Raw genomic sequence first — 15,275 nt, 5'->3', positions numbered from 1 at the left:
TCAAGGTCAGCTTTGGGCTACAGGAGACCCCCACCTCAAAACAAACAAACAAACAAATAAATAATAGATAAATAGATAGATAATAGATTTGGGTGGATTGCTTCCCAGAAATTCTGCATTGGAAAGGGAGCAAGCTGAGAGACTGTACTTTTTTGTCTCTGACATGCCAGGTGGGTAGGTTACGCTTAATAGGCTCTAAGACAGAGTGCTTTTCTGTTCTTGCAAATACTTTTGTAGGAATGTAAAGCTAAAAATAGAGATGGAAATAACGTTCATCAGGTAAAACTACAGTGATTTAGAAGGTCTGTCATGTACTGTGAGTCCTAGGGAGGGCAGTTTTTCGCTGAGCGCTGCTGACAACCCCCTGGATTCTTCTGGGGATAGGGCTGCTCAGCACTTAGCACCAGCAGGCCTTGTCACTCACAGCACCTCAGGGATTGAGGCTGGACACAGCTGCCCCTCAGCATCTGGGGAGGACTGGTTCCAGGACCCCTCTCGTGTCAACCAGAATCTGTGAATTCTAAAGTCACATATAAAATGGTTTCTTATTTGCCTTCAATCTAAACCTCCCATGTACTTTAAATCACTTCTGAGTTTTACTTAAGATTCCAACAATGTGTTTGCTACCTAAATCATTACAATGATTTGCTTAGGGAGCAATGTAAAAAAAAAAAAAGCTGTGCATGCATAGCACAGACAACAAAAAATATGTGTATTTTTAAATCTAGAGGTGATTCACTCCATAGCAAGAATGCCAAGACACAGAGCACTGACTGGCTTGATCATGAAACTCACCAAAAAAGAGGCAGCGGCTCTTTCTCATTCATATGGCATAAGCCAACTTTGGATCTGAGAGACGTAAATTCCAGTTAAACTTCTTGTCCATCATTGCATGACCCTGACAAACTGTTACATCCTTACTTGTTTCACCAAAGAGGATGGATGTTCTTGTCTGAAAAGGGTTTGGGCACAATGAAGAGATGCTGTTGCAATGTGTGTGTGTGTGTGTGTGTGTGTGTGTGTGTATCTGTCTGTCTCTATGTCTGTCTGTCTGCCTGTCTATGCTGGGTAGCTTGCTACTGTTGTCTAGAGGGGATCTTATACATATTTATATAAGTATGTATACACTTCTGCTTTCTTCTTCTGTTCTGGGACCCACATCTACAGAGCTTGGGTTCAGTGGAGCTTCATCTCTGAATCAACACGACCTCCCAGGTCCTGTAGCCCCACCTACCTAGCTGGAACCTCTGCTCCAATTCTCAGCTTCTGTGAGAAAGGCCTTCTCTGTCTCATTTCTTTGGCCTAGGGTGGGAATTGGCTATTTAATATGACAGCTGATGGGCTAGCAAGATGGCTGGGTGGCACCGACTGCCAAGCCTGATGACCTGGGTTCAGTCCTTGGGGTCCACGTGGTAGAAGGGGTTATCCTTTGACCTCACTGCGACTTCACTGTGCTGTGTATGTGCATGCAAAATTAATGCAAGAGAAATTATAAATTACAATGTGACACCTGGGCCAGGCCCTCCTTGACAAGGAAGAGTGAATTGGCCACAAGCCAACCTCCCTTCCCATCCCCCGAGGGATCTGAGAAGCCTGCGGAGTTTCTTTGCTGCAGATGGAACTGGGCTCCCCTAGGCACAAGAACCTTTATAAAGGGAAGAAAGTGTGGTGTTTCCTTTCTTTAATCCCAGCACTCGGGAGGAAGAGGCAGCCAAATCTCTGGTTCAGCCTGGTGTGCATAGTGAGTTCCAGGTCAGCCAAAGCTAGAGAGAGAGCCTGTCTCAAAGAAAGAAAAACCTTCCCAAACATGTGTAACGATAGTGAATATGGACTCGCATTGGCCTTCCACCACCCATCTCTAACAGTCAGCTGTGTGGGCAGTGCTTTCATCTGTGTCCCTTCTTTTTCCACCCGAGATACTTTAAATTCCTGACATTACAGTGTTTCAATGCTTAAATGCTTCGGCGCAGGTTTCAAGATAACAGTGACACCTTGCATGGCCTGCCAGGATCTTCAGGAAGTGATACCGGGGAAGGCACAGAAACATCTACCTGAAGAGCTACGGACCCTAAAAGAGCTGGGGTAAGGCCATTCCCAAGGCGGCAGCACTGTCCGAAGTCTCCTGATAATGCCAGGGAAATCTCTCCTTTCGATGCTCAGTGCTGGGCAATCCACAGAGCAGAGGCCGGCTGCCCCAGCAGCCCAAGAGCCTCTGTGAACTGCGCTGTGGGGAAACAGACCAACCTGTCATGGGACCACATGCTGAAACCTGACCACCAAAATACCGTGAGACCTCATCCAGCAGGAAACCTGGCAGGAAATTAAAGTACACAAGGGAACTCTCACAGAGACTTCAGGTATGGTACAGAGCACTGGGAAGGGCTGCCCAGGGAGGGGACAGAACTCTGAAGGGACCCGCAGGGGTGTGGCCAGCCCTGAGACTCTTCTGTGAAGCATAGCCCGTGGACTGGGTCAGCATCCCTAATCTGACCGTAGGAAGGAAGCAGCAGAGGGGGGACAGAGCATTCACCAAGGAGGAACTCCCAGGGATGAGGCAGGTTTCTGGGGAAGGACTGTCGGAGACACTCAAGGCCAAACCCAGCCATCATATCCGTGTTTGTTTGCTGAGAGCAATCGTATGATGCTGGATTGGCAAAAGCAAGCCAGTGAGCTTCCTGGAGGCAGCCTGCTCGCTCCTCTTCGGCTCGGCTGATGAATGCGTGCATATTTGGTTGGGGCAAAGCCCCAAGGGATTTTGCCTCTTGATTGTTTATTGGGGCTCTACTGCCTTCCTACGCTTGTCTCATATGCCTTTTGTAATGCAGTTGAGCACGACTAGACAGACGCTCACTGCCTAGAGCGTAATATTAATCCCCTAGAGGTGCTACGCTCTCCGTTGGGAAGATTTCCTACAGATGACTTTATAACTCCTGATAATGATTCCTGAGTTGGTTCAAGTAATTTAAAAGCCCTCCTGAAGTACAGCAAAAACTGTTAGGTGCTCCATGAGCCTCCATGTGAATTACACCAAGAAGGAAAACTGTCCTTTGAACACACAATATACATATGAAATAAGAAGAAGATAAAGCTGCTTTGCACTCATAATGAGGATATAGTAAAACCACTGTTTTTAAATTATAATGGGCAAAAGTATTTAGTTAGATATAGTTCTAATGAAAGAACTTACAATCAATAGTTCTACTGCAATGATTGTCTCTATTGTGTAACGATTGTATCTTTCTTCAATGAGGTAATTGTTTTTACATAGAAATCCTTTGTCTTACAGGGCATAAAACCGAGGACAGAAATAAAGTTGTTGGTTAATTGGAGTTTTCCTGCAGCCACCAGCCACCACGTCTGTATGTCTGTCTGCTTGTCTGTGTGTATGCTTATATATATGAATGTCTGATTGCTGTATGTCTATATAACTATGTATATATATGTACAAATGTGTAAATATCCATGTATATGTATGGTGTGCATGTGTGATGCAGGCCCCCTTGAATGTGTGTATAAATGTGTACATGTCTGATTGTTTGCTGTATGAATGTATGAACTGATACTATGGAATGTGTGGGAATACATGATTTTCCTTCTCTCTTTCTCTTTCTCTGGATGGCTCATCAAGAGTTAACGAGCCTCTGAGCCTCTGAGCCCATGTAGGTGCTCTGCTGTTCATCCCTGGTAAAAGAGCCAAAAGTTTTTTTTTTTTTTTTTTTTTGCTAGTGTAAATGATTAAGTGTTAAATCCTCAGAAAAAAGTCTGAAGAGTAATTTATCTGGCCAACTTTGCATGCACCTCCTCAGCCTTTCCCCTGTCCTTGTCAAAGCTGGACTTTGACACTTGTTTCTTTTCTGTTGCTGTGAATACAACCAAGGCAGCTTATGGAAGGAAGGGTTTATTTGGGGCTTCCAAGTTCCAGGCGCCCATGACCATCCTGGTTGAGAGCATGGCAGTGGGCAGGCAGGCTTGGTGCTGGAGCAGCTTATGAGAGCCCATACAAGACCCACAAACAAGCAGAGAGCACGCTGGGGACGGCTGGAGCCTTTTCTGTTGGGATGACCTTCCCACACATCGAGAAGGTATGCCCTTATGTTTTCAATTACTAATTCTGTGCCGGCACAGAGGTAAGTGCTGGGAGGGTTTTGGTATTTGTCATTTCTATGTCAGTTTGGTAGGCACCCAAAGAAGACAAGCGCGCTCTGCTTTCTGTAAGCCCTGAACAGAAGCGGCTTCTCCTCCTACCCCGTCCCAACCCAACCTACCATCTGTGACCATCTTCGTTGATTCGGTGGGACTGAGAAGCGCCACAGGAAAGAAGCCCAGCTCTACAAGAAACGCAGCGGGACACCAGAGACCTGGAGCCTCCAAAGCCATGAGGAACCTATCTGGTAAAGTTATGGTGGTGAAGGTGAGACATGGTGGAGCACACCTTGAACCCCGGCACTGGGGAGGCAGAGGCAGGTGAAGTTGGACCAGGGTGAGGAATAAGCCAGGGACGGTCAGCTTGTGCCCTAAGGCCACTGCTCACTGACCACAGGTGAAACACGCCCTCCCTGAACACGCCTCTTTTGCATAAGGATCAGTCTGAGCTGTTTTAAAGATTAGTCTGAACAGGAGATGCTCTGGAAACCCAAGACTACACTGCTGCTCTTTCCTACAGGAAGTCTGCACGGGCTCCTACAGTTTGGGTTCCTTGCCTCTGTGGTAAAGCCCCGAGGGGCCTGGTGGGAAGTCTTGGGCTTGCCCTTGGAGGGGATGAGGAATCACCGCCTCTTCCATGATTCCATGGTGGAGATGACTTCCACCATGGTGTGCTGTGAGCACCTAGGGGGAGTAGGTACCCTGGAAGACACTGTAATGGCGGAGCTTACACTTGGCTAAGCATGGAAATGTACTATCCGGGGGGTTCAAAAAGTCTGGGGTTTGAGTCATAGCTCCTTCGTATAGAAGAGAAATTTCTTCTGGCCTTGGGGTTCTCATTGGATCTCTGAGTTAGATTGACTGAAGACAGACTAACAGGAGAATAACTTAATTACGTTTGTACCTGGAGTCACACAGAGGTACGTGATTGCAGAAAGGGCCTGGAGGAGCGTGGCACGGGGCTTTTGGGTGTGGGTGGCATTTGTCTACCACACATGACTCCCCATTCCAGAAGTGGATGTATTTACAGTTTCTGTTCTCCATTTTACTCAGTTTTTGTTTTGTTTTTGGCAGGGCCTTGCTGTGTAGTCCTGGCTGGCCTTGAATTCATTACTCTCCAGCCTTAGCCTCTGGGTGCTGGGTTCAGTGTGCACTCTGATTTAGGAGGTGTTTATTTTCGTAATTACAGTTAAGTGTGTGTGTGTGTCCAGAAGGACTTCCTGGTACCTACCCCTTCCTTAGAGGAAGTGGCCTTCTGAATATCAGCTGATGCCACAGAACGGGAGGTTCTCGACTCATCTCAGGTAATTTGGGGGAGGGGGGATGGACTAAAAAGGTTTTTCCGAAGTAGCTGGTTCTTTTACCTCGAAACACCCAATTTGCCTAGGGCCAGATTTTGGGATGACACATTCTGAACTTGCTCATCTACATGCTATATTATCCCAGTAAATGGTTTTACCTATCTTGAGAATGTTTCGATTTTCTCTTAATTCATCTGAATCACTTCTTGTGAGGACTGTGTAGTAATTTGCATCTTGCCAAGCATATGCTGAATCATATACATACTCTACATTGACAAGATGCCCATAAGGCCTAAATCTCCAGGCCAGCGTAGCCAGAGACCCAAGGCTCTGAGCAGTGTGACTTAACAGTTAAGAGGCAGAGGACCTTCACTTCAAGATCCTCTCTCATCATGTCTGAAGTCATTCCATAAGGAAAGAGCTCAGTCCCAAACCCCTTCTACTTCTTTTAATTAAGATGGGGGCTCACTAGATACCCCAGGCTGGCCTCGAACCCCTGCGTGCTGGTATTACACACGCTGCCACCGTGTCTGGCTTTGGCACACTGACTCCTGGGCAGCAGGATGCTTGGGGGGGGCCTCTGGATTCCAGAGCTTCCTCCGGAGCCGGGTGGGCATTGTGGAGTCATCCCCCACGTTTCCTTGGCAACCTAACCCGAGGGGGCGGCTGAGGGCACACATTTCCCTGAAAGCCACGGAGGGACGCATGTCTTTTGGTGTCCTGGAGGCCACCGCAGAGGCGCACGGCCAGTGGCTACCCAAACCGTCCGCCCCGGGGCAGCCCATGGCGGAGGAGCTGCGCCCCCGGCGCGGTGGCGCACAGCACGAGCTGCTGGAGAAGGTGACGCGCCTGCAGCGGGGCGCGCGACACCCGGAGCCCGAGGCGGCGACGCGCAGGGCGACGGGCAGCGGCGGCTCGGGCTCGGGCTTCTGGTGCTGGCGGCGGCTGTTCGCGCGCGGAGCCCGCGGGGCGCGCCGGAGGAAGAGCAAGTTCGCGCGGCCCGGCTCGGCCGCGGCCCCGGAGCGCGGCGCCTGGGGACCGCCCGGCCTGCAGAGGCTGCTGCACAAGCTGGCGACGTGGCGGCGGCGCTACCTGCGGCGAGGCGAGCGCCCCGAGGGCCTGGAGGAGATCCCGCTGCTGGTGCTGGACCGCGCGCGGGCCGCCGAGTAGGGGCGCCGCGCCCCGCCCCCTCCCGCCCCGCCCCCTCCCGCCCCGCCCCCTCCGCCCCGGCCTGGCCCGGCTCGGCCCCGCGTCGGTTAGGTTTTGTAAACGAGAGCGAGAAATGAAAAATAAACTCCGCACTGGATGAAGGCAAAGCGCGCGGGGTTGGAGGGGGTGTCTCTCCCGCGGGGACCGAGCTCAAAATCCCAGGCGCCGCGGCGCGGACGGCAGGTTTGTTTGAGCGCGTTGGGGAAGTCACTCGGAGCGGGACACCACGGCCTTGACACTCCCCTACCCCTGAGCCTGGTCGGTGTAGAACTGCGTCGCCGTCCTTGCTTGTATTTGTTGTTTATAAATGCACGTGTTGAGCGAGCCCTGCTTTTTAAGTTTCATTGTTTAGGGCCCTAGGGACCGCTGTGCGGGTGAAAGGCGCCTGCGGTGCAAACCTGGGATTCAATCCCCTGAACCCATGTCAAGGTGGAGGGGGAGAATCAACTCCACAGAGCTGTCTTCTGACCGCCGCAATAGTAATCTAGGTAAAAATCATCGTTCTTTCACAGTTTCATATACACGCGCGCGCGCGCGCACACACACACACACACACACGTACCTCGTACCTTAATCATATCTCCAACCTTTGCCCTCTCGTTCTCCCTCTACCTCTCTGGAATCCTTCCTTTTCCCCAAGTCCGTCTCATGCTAAGCCCTGTTTTCACCTGTATGGATTATGAGCCGGTAAAGCCAACATTAGAAGCAGGACTGGCAGGTGTGTGCGAGAGAACTGAGAGAGAGAAATGAAAGGGAGCGGCCACCCAGAGACCCCTTGGGGGTGGGGTGACCTTTGACTCCTCTTCCTCCATAAAAACTTGCTAACGCTACTCACCTGTCAGGATGAAAGTGAAATGTCACCAGTGAAAGCGCTGGAGGCGCCCTCAAGGGCTGGGAGGTTAACAGGCTCTCAACGGTCTTTCCTCCCAGCAGCTCCCATCCTCCGTCCTCATCCTCATTGTTCACGGTTCCACAGACAGGAGCGGACCCAAGCTCTCTGTCTCTGTCGTGGCTTTGGAGTGTCCCCTGCTCAGGATCTAGAGTATCCGTTCTCAACCTTCCTAACCTTCGACCTTTAAATACAGTTCCTAATGTTGCCATGAACCCCAGCCGTGAAATGATTTCCTTGCTACTTCATGACTAATTTTGCTACTGTTATGAATCACAAGGTGAATTTCTGAAGTGCAGGATATCTGACGTGTGACCCCTGTGAAAGGGTCCTTCAACCCCTCCCTGCAAAGGCTGAGGACCGCTGACCTAGAGACTCCATCTGGGGAGAAAAGTCTAGGGTCATGGTGTGATTCCACACCATCCAGGGGCAGGGGCCGTGGTGGGCAGGCAGGGTCAAACAGGCAACAGCTCCAGCACGCAGAAAGGACCCAGCTGTCTCTCCGGCTCTAGAGCCAGGCAACACTACTGTAGGAAACAGGATGAGCTGAGGATGGCTTTGAGGTGGAAAAGGGCTGACGCACACAGAGCACGCCAAACTCCCCGTTTCAAAGCGGCTTTCCTGTACTGCATGGTAGGGGAGAAAGCACTGGGTAACACGGTTGTTTTCTGCAGTAAGGACTGAAACAGGGAAAACAGTACAGTCATGAGTCAAACAGCAGGGGGACTTCATGCTGAGTGAAACTGGCCTATTTGGGGCATCTTGTTAGCTCGACAGAAAGGCATCAGCAGGCTGGGGGGGGCTTCGAGAACGGATTCCTCCCTCATGATCAGCTTTGCACCCCACCTCCATTTCCCTGCTTACACCAGTTTTAAGAAAGGGAAGCTTCACAGTTGCCCTTCCTTAAAATTTAAAATACCACGAAACCAGAGTGGAGGCGCCAGGGTTTCCCTTAGAGGAAAGCCACTTCCTTTTGATAAAAAGACTGGACGATGGGCCCTGGGCGTGGTGGCACATGCCTTTTTTGTTGTTTTGGTTTGGTTTTTTGAGGCAGATTTCTTCGTGTAGTCTTAGCTGTCCCTGGTAGACCAAGCTGGCCTTGAACTCAGCAATCTGCTTGCCTCTGCCTCCCCATGTGCTGGGATTTTACAGGTGTGTGCCACCACTGGTTCACAAACTTAAAAAAAAAAAAAAAAAACCAACCAACCCACCAAACACCGTAAAGTTTGAACTCTGAGTTCTACCTGTGGCCCTAGGTGGAGCCTGGATTTTGATCTTAATGATTAGAACACTGTTGCCATTTCTAATCACCTGCCCTGGAGATCACCCCTAGGTAAAGCTGATTCCTCTGAAGACCTGATGAGGAAGTGGGAGACTTAGCCCAGTAATGAGCCCCACCCTTGAAGCAGCTGCTTGCAGGTCTTCCATGCTAAATCTCCCTGCTTTGCTGACGCCTGCTTTGCTAACTCAAAAGCCTAACTTTAGTTATTACTTTTTTAATGAAAACTTTTTTTTTTGTGTTATGTGGCTCATATGTGGATGTGTACATACATGGATGAGTGCATTGGCTTCTGGCCTCCTTGTAGGCATACTTGCCTTGTTAAAGGAGGCCAGAGGCCAATGTCTGTTTTTTTCCTACTGCTCTTCCAACCTAATTTTGGGATAGCATTTATCATCGAACCTGTCTTTTGCTGTTTTAGCTATTCAGCAAGCCAGTGAACCCTTGAGATCTCTAACGGCCCCAGACTTAGTAGGGCCCTGAGACCTTAGCACCACTGACTCCATGATGGAAGTACTATTAAGGTTTTAAAACAGCATGTAGACAGCACCACCTGCCAAAACTGAAACGAAGGCCTAATCCATCAACGTCCATACCATTCTGCTAATCTTGCTGTTTGCCTTCTGTAGCTCCACTTCCGGCTAAATGTTCTTGTTAACTGAAGTTATGTCAAGCCAGGACATGGTTTTTGTCTTTAAAAGCTCACCCTGGGAAAGGTTTGGGATCCTGAGCACGCAGTGTAGTTTCTGGCGGGCTAATAAAAACTTTCTATTGGCTCAAACCCATGTCTGATCTGTCTTCTTTGGTGAATACTCTGCAACACAATGATACAATCGATACAATCTGTCTGTCTCCTTCCTCTGAGTGCTGGCTGCTCACTACCACACCTGGCTCCCATTGAACTCTCTCCTCAGCCTCTCCTGGTCTCCTCTTGTCTCTTCTTTGGACAATGCTAGACATTCCTGAACTCGTTCACCCTGCCTTCTCGCTGCTTCTGTGAAGCCCCCCCCACCCCTTTCTCGGGCCTGCAGTCCTTCATTGCTTACTGACTCAAAAGGCATGGCTTTCTTCCCCTTTCCCACCCCCCTCCTCCCGGCAGCTCCTTGGATTTGCAGTGGACCTACTCTGTTTTTTCCTCCCACACTCTAATTTAATGGTCCTTGTGCGTCCCTCAGAGTTCATTTTAAAATTATTTTATTAACAAGACGACCTGCAAAGGAAACCCCAATTCCCTGTCTTGCTTGATTTTTTGAGACACAAAGAACTTGGGCATCCTGTGCTGAGACCCCCCCCAAGAGGCGCACCCCTCTCCCCCCCCCCCCCCGCAATTAGGCTGTTTCAAGCCTTCCAACTTCTCAGTAACATTAACCGTTTGTTTGTTGGTTTGTTTGAACTTAGTGTGGGTGGTTCCATTTCGATCTGTTGGCCCTAGAGCAGGAGCTGTGTTTCAAATAGCAGCCTTCCATGATTTTAACAGCGGACCCAGGAACCTGGAGTCTCCCTGCTCAGGAACTCTCACAGACTACACTCGATGCAAAAGCAAGAGGTTTTATTGCTATTGCGATAGGGTTGCCCCTCCAAAGATAGGAGACAACCCCGGACATGCAAAGCACAGGGTTTTTATACCTGAAAATCAGGTCACTTTTGCTCTATGGTTTACAGCTGGTTGTAGCTAGTTTACAGCTGGTTGTAGAGAGTTTACAGCTGGTTGTAGATAGTTTACAGCTGGTTGTTTCTCAGAACAGTTCACCCCGCCCTTCAAGAGCTCTCTGCACCTGGCTTCAATTCAAAGAATCACAGTTGTTTTTTCTCATTCCCAGGTGGTCCCTCAACTGTAGTGATTTTAATATTTATTTTATGTAAACGAGTAATCTGTCTTCATGCACACCAGAAGAGGGAATTGGATCCCATTACAGATGGCCATGAGGAATTGAACTCAGGACCTGTGCAAGAGCAGCCATTCCTCCAGCCCTTAGAGCAGTGATTTAAGGGACATCCTCTGCCTTCTCTTTTGACTCATGCGCCACACCCAACTTGGCGTATTTTGTGTTGCTACAAGCTCGCATCTGGCTCTTTCTGGCTACCAAACTCTCAGAAAGGACACCTATTAAGTTTGTTGACTGTTAGTTTTCTCCCTCTAGACCTCTAGCTCAGCAGCAATGGTCACCCTGGGTACAGGTCAGCTGAAATTTGGACATGAGGACTTTGTGGCATTTCCTTTTCCTCAACTAGCTCAAGGCTAGCATTTCCCATGATTTATAATGGCAACCTTTCCCCCCTTTCTTCTTTCTTTCCTTCCTTCCTTTCTATTTCTTTTTTCTTTTTTTTGAGACAGGGTTTCTCTCTATAGCCTTGGCTGTCCTGGACTCACTTTGTAGACCAAGCTGGCCGCAAGCTTGAAGAGATCTGCCTGCCTTTATCTCCCCGAGTGCTGGGTTTATAGGTGTGCGCCATTATGTCCAACTAAAATGGCAACTTCTGTGACCTTCTGGGCATTGAATGGCACCACACGGGAGCCTCTTCAGTGACTGGCTTCTTAAAGGGGCAGACCCCTGTTCTAACAAACATAATTGTCATCAGTGGGATGGGTCTGTGTTGTGCACTGTGGAGAAGGCAAGAAGATAAAGCTATCTTCTTCCTAGTAGAAAATCAGGGGCATTTTTAATGCAATATTTCATTGTTCAGGTATTTTTCTGTTGACTTAAATACTCCAGAAACGCACTGCATGCCCTGAGGAGGTAATCCAGCTTAGGTTTTTGTGTTAGCAAAGCTTTGCTTATTGTTTACTGTCAGTACCGGGAATGGAAACCAAGACTTACTCTAGGCAAGTGCTCTACCACAGAACTATATCCACAGCACTTTTAATTTTGATCCAGACTGTCTTAGTTAGACGTTCTATTACCTCAGCAAAGCACCATAACCAAAAGCAAGTTGGGGAGGAAAGGGTTTATTTGGTTTCCACATCCATGTCACAGTCCATTACTGAGGAAAGTCAGGGCAGGAACTCAAGCAGGGCAGGAACTTGGAGGCAGAAGCTGATGCAGAGGCCATGAAGAGTGATGCCCCCTCATGGTTTGCTCTATACCTGCTTTTTTATGTGGCACCAGCCCAGGTGGGGAACTGCCTAGTGAGCTGGGCGCTCACCCATCAATCACCAATCAAGAAGATGGACCACAGGACCGCCCACAGGTCAGTCTGGTGCGTTTTCTCAGTTGAGGTTTTCTTTTCCAAAAACCACCCTACCTTGTGCCAAGTTGACAGAAAACTAGCCAGCACACGCCGTCTCACCAGACTCGGATCCTTATGCCCTAGCTTCCCAAACAGAAACTATGAGCTTATGGGCACAGGGCTGGAGAACTTCCTCTTTTAGAGGCATTGTGTAAACATTGGGTTCCCCGGAGGCAAATGCTGCAGAGCCGGGAGCCTTAAGAAAGGAGCTAGGAGGTCCCCAAGGAGCTGGCCAGCTCCTCCATGAGCCCCTCCCTCTACACCACCTCCAGGTCTCACTGTGGGGAGCTTCCACGGTCCAGACCTGAAGGACATGACCTGGAGGACTCATGCTACCATCGGCGACAAAAGCCCAAAGTCAGATGTCTCTTTTTTATATTTTGTGTATTTTATGCTTATGAGCGCTCTGTCTTCCGGCACATCAGATCCCATTACAGGTGGTCGTGAGCCACCATGTGGTTGCTGGGAATTGAAGTCAGGACCTCAGGAAGAGCAGCCAGTGCTCTTAACTGATTTCTTCGGTCTGGAAGATGTAGCCTCTTCAGTGACTGGCTTCTTAAAGGGGCAGACCCATGTTCTAACAAACATAATTGTCATCAGTGGGATGGGTCTGTGTTGTGCACTGTGGAGAAGGCAAGCGAGCAAGATCTCTTTGAACTGAGTTGTTCCATAGGGCTGGGAAAATAATATACCCTTGAGGCAGGACAGTGAAGGTATCGTGCTGGACTAGCTAGCCGAGAGTAAATGGCTTCTCGTATGCATTAGACAAGATTATGGAGAGAAAAACATTTGAGATCCATTACCAGTACCGGGGGCTAGGAGGTTCGACAATTTACAACCACCTGGGCTAGCAGCTGCAACAGAATTGCCACTTGATTAAACTTATGATAACCGCTGTCTCCACGGGATCCACGGCCAAAGAGGAGGCGGGAGGCGAAGTTAGAGATATGGTAGCAGCCTCCAGACTTGCATCTCTACCCGGCACTAGTTTCCTGAATCCCTGCAGGGATGCCTTACTAGTTTTCCTTCCGTTTTCCAGGGCGGAGGAAGCTTGACCGGTTTCCTTCCGGTCTTATCCATCCCTCCCCCCACAGATCAGGGAACCAGGTGGGCATCCTGCCTGTTCCTAAGTCTATGCGTCCCAGGTGCATCCCAGGTGCATCTTGGGACTGAGGAAGCCACCGCCGAAGGATGGACTCAGGGGACCACCGTGTAAGGGAGGGCAGCCCCCTCAGCGCTGGCACAGGACACACTCAGGCGCCAAATTCTCAGCACGAGGGAGATGCATTATCCCAGAGGGGGATGCTGAAAAGGCAGATGGCAAGCAGCAGCAGCAGCAGCAAGCAAGCAATGGTGTAAACCCATCGCCCCACACCTCTAAAATCATTCCTATGTATATTCCCCCGAGCTCAGAAGTTCTTTAGGTGTGTAGTGCACCTCTCTGTGGGTCACACTGTGCCTTCCTGCTAGGGGCCTGTTTAGCCCGGAGTCTGGTTAGAGATGTAGAGGCAAAGATAGATGGGCAATAAGGGGCAAGAATGTCATTGCTAGCTGGGCGAGGTGGCGCATGCCTGTAATCCCAGCATTCAGGGAGGCAGATCTCTGGGAGTTCGAGGCCAGCCTGGTCTACACAAAAGCGTCACAAAAAAATATCTCATGAGTTAAGTAAGTTTATGATTTTGTATTTGGGTTTATAGCTATCATTGATAAATGAAAAAAAAATAAATAAAAAGGCATGACTCTTCCTAGGTACAGTGGAGGAGGAGGTTTATTGCAGATAAAAGGGAGAGCATAGCCAGAGGTAGAGACTTACACCTGCGAGAGTACAGAGTGGACATGACCCTGAGCCGTCTTGAGGAGAAGGGGGAGGAGGAGGGGAGAGCACAACCAGATGCAGCAGCCAATCGGGCAAAAGGTAGGAGGAGGCAGGCAAGCAAAATGGCTGGATTATATTGGGAAGAGCCTCTGGGGGAAGGGCAGCCTAACATTGGGGGTGAAGGGTGGGGTAGAGGGTGGGGCCTTGTTGGAGTAGGTGTGGCCTCGTTGGAGGAAGTGTGTCACTGTGGGGGCGGGCTTCGAGGCATGCTCAAGCTATGCCCAGTGCGGCACAGTCTCCTGCTGCTGCAGATGAAGATGCAAACTCTCAGCGCCTACAGCACCACATCTGGCTGTGTGCCACCGCGCTTCTTGCCATGACCACAGTGGACTAAACCTCTGAAACTGTAAGCCAGCCCCAGTTAAATGTTTTTCTTTATAAGAGTTAATCTGGTCACGGTGTCTCTTCAGAGCAGTAAAACCCCAACTAAGACATTTCCTTTATTTCTCTATTCTTCTAGCAATCAGTCAGCATCATTCTCTAGTTTTCCTGAAGTGTTGCATAAGTTTCTATGGAGTCACTCAGCTCTCACAAATGGTGAATGGGGAGCAGTGGATAGTTTCCTGAGGTGATCCCGTTACACAGAGAGTTCTCTGTGTAACCCTTTAGCTCTCTGAACCACCAGGAAGACCTGGGCAGTGTTGGCTGTAACTGCAGAATTAGAGAACCCACCAACCTGTCGGAGAGAGCCACCCTTACGATTCTTTCCAGAACCAGTCGTGGTGATACGTAGATATGGTAAGTGCTGTTCCCAGAGCTACACAGCCACATCCTCATCAAGAGACCAGTACCGCTGCAGTTGAGGCTGAGGGAGGTTAACCAAAAAGGGACTCCGTCTTGCAGGGAGGTTCTGGCAAGGTGGAGGCCGAGCCTCGCTGCCGGAAGTAATAGCCGCCGGGTGTGTATCTTATCTACAAGAAAAGCAACTCACACACTCGTTATTACTCAGGGACACATAAAGCCAGAGTGGGTACAGTGTCACCTGACAAAGATACAAACTACAGGATGCAACCCCGGGTGGTGGGAACCGCAAAGGCCCACGGTAGCATTTACCGCCTCAGGTGGCTTGGGTAAGGCATGGGCTCCGCTGTTTCGATAAATCGTATATCCTGCGGGATGCGAACTGCTCTGACCTTTCCAGCCTGTCTGCAGAAGAGAAGTAGCCAGTCCTCAACTGACCCAAGTTTGTACAAGTTTTAGGACTATTGCGCAGGCGCAACACCGCAGCCAAGCCTGCAAGTTATCCCAGGTGACACGCGATGATACGGGCTTCTCTGCAATTATCTGAACGGATTTCAAAGACATTCATTTGTGTGCATGAGTGTGAGGCACACGTGTGCCACAGTGCAT

General features: G+C 49.7%; 1 protein-coding gene across 1 annotated transcript; it reads left to right on the top strand.

The window, feature by feature from the left end:
- The first annotated feature begins 6,006 nt into the window (after positions 1-6,006).
- On the top strand, positions 6,007-7,499 carry C11H1orf202 (chromosome 11 C1orf202 homolog). The gene has a single exon (XM_060364767.1). It carries the CDS (start codon positions 6,150-6,152, stop codon positions 6,612-6,614), a length of 465 nt encoding a protein of 154 aa, XP_060220750.1. The 5' UTR covers positions 6,007-6,149; the 3' UTR covers positions 6,615-7,499.
- Positions 7,500-15,275: the final 7,776 nt, after the last annotated feature.

Source organism: Meriones unguiculatus, chromosome 11 (genome assembly GCF_030254825.1).
Source record: "Meriones unguiculatus strain TT.TT164.6M chromosome 11, Bangor_MerUng_6.1, whole genome shotgun sequence".
Taxonomy (NCBI): Eukaryota; Metazoa; Chordata; class Mammalia; order Rodentia; family Muridae; genus Meriones; species Meriones unguiculatus.
The sequence above is the reverse complement of the archived record's forward strand: the minus strand, read 5'-3'. Positions and strand labels throughout refer to the sequence as shown.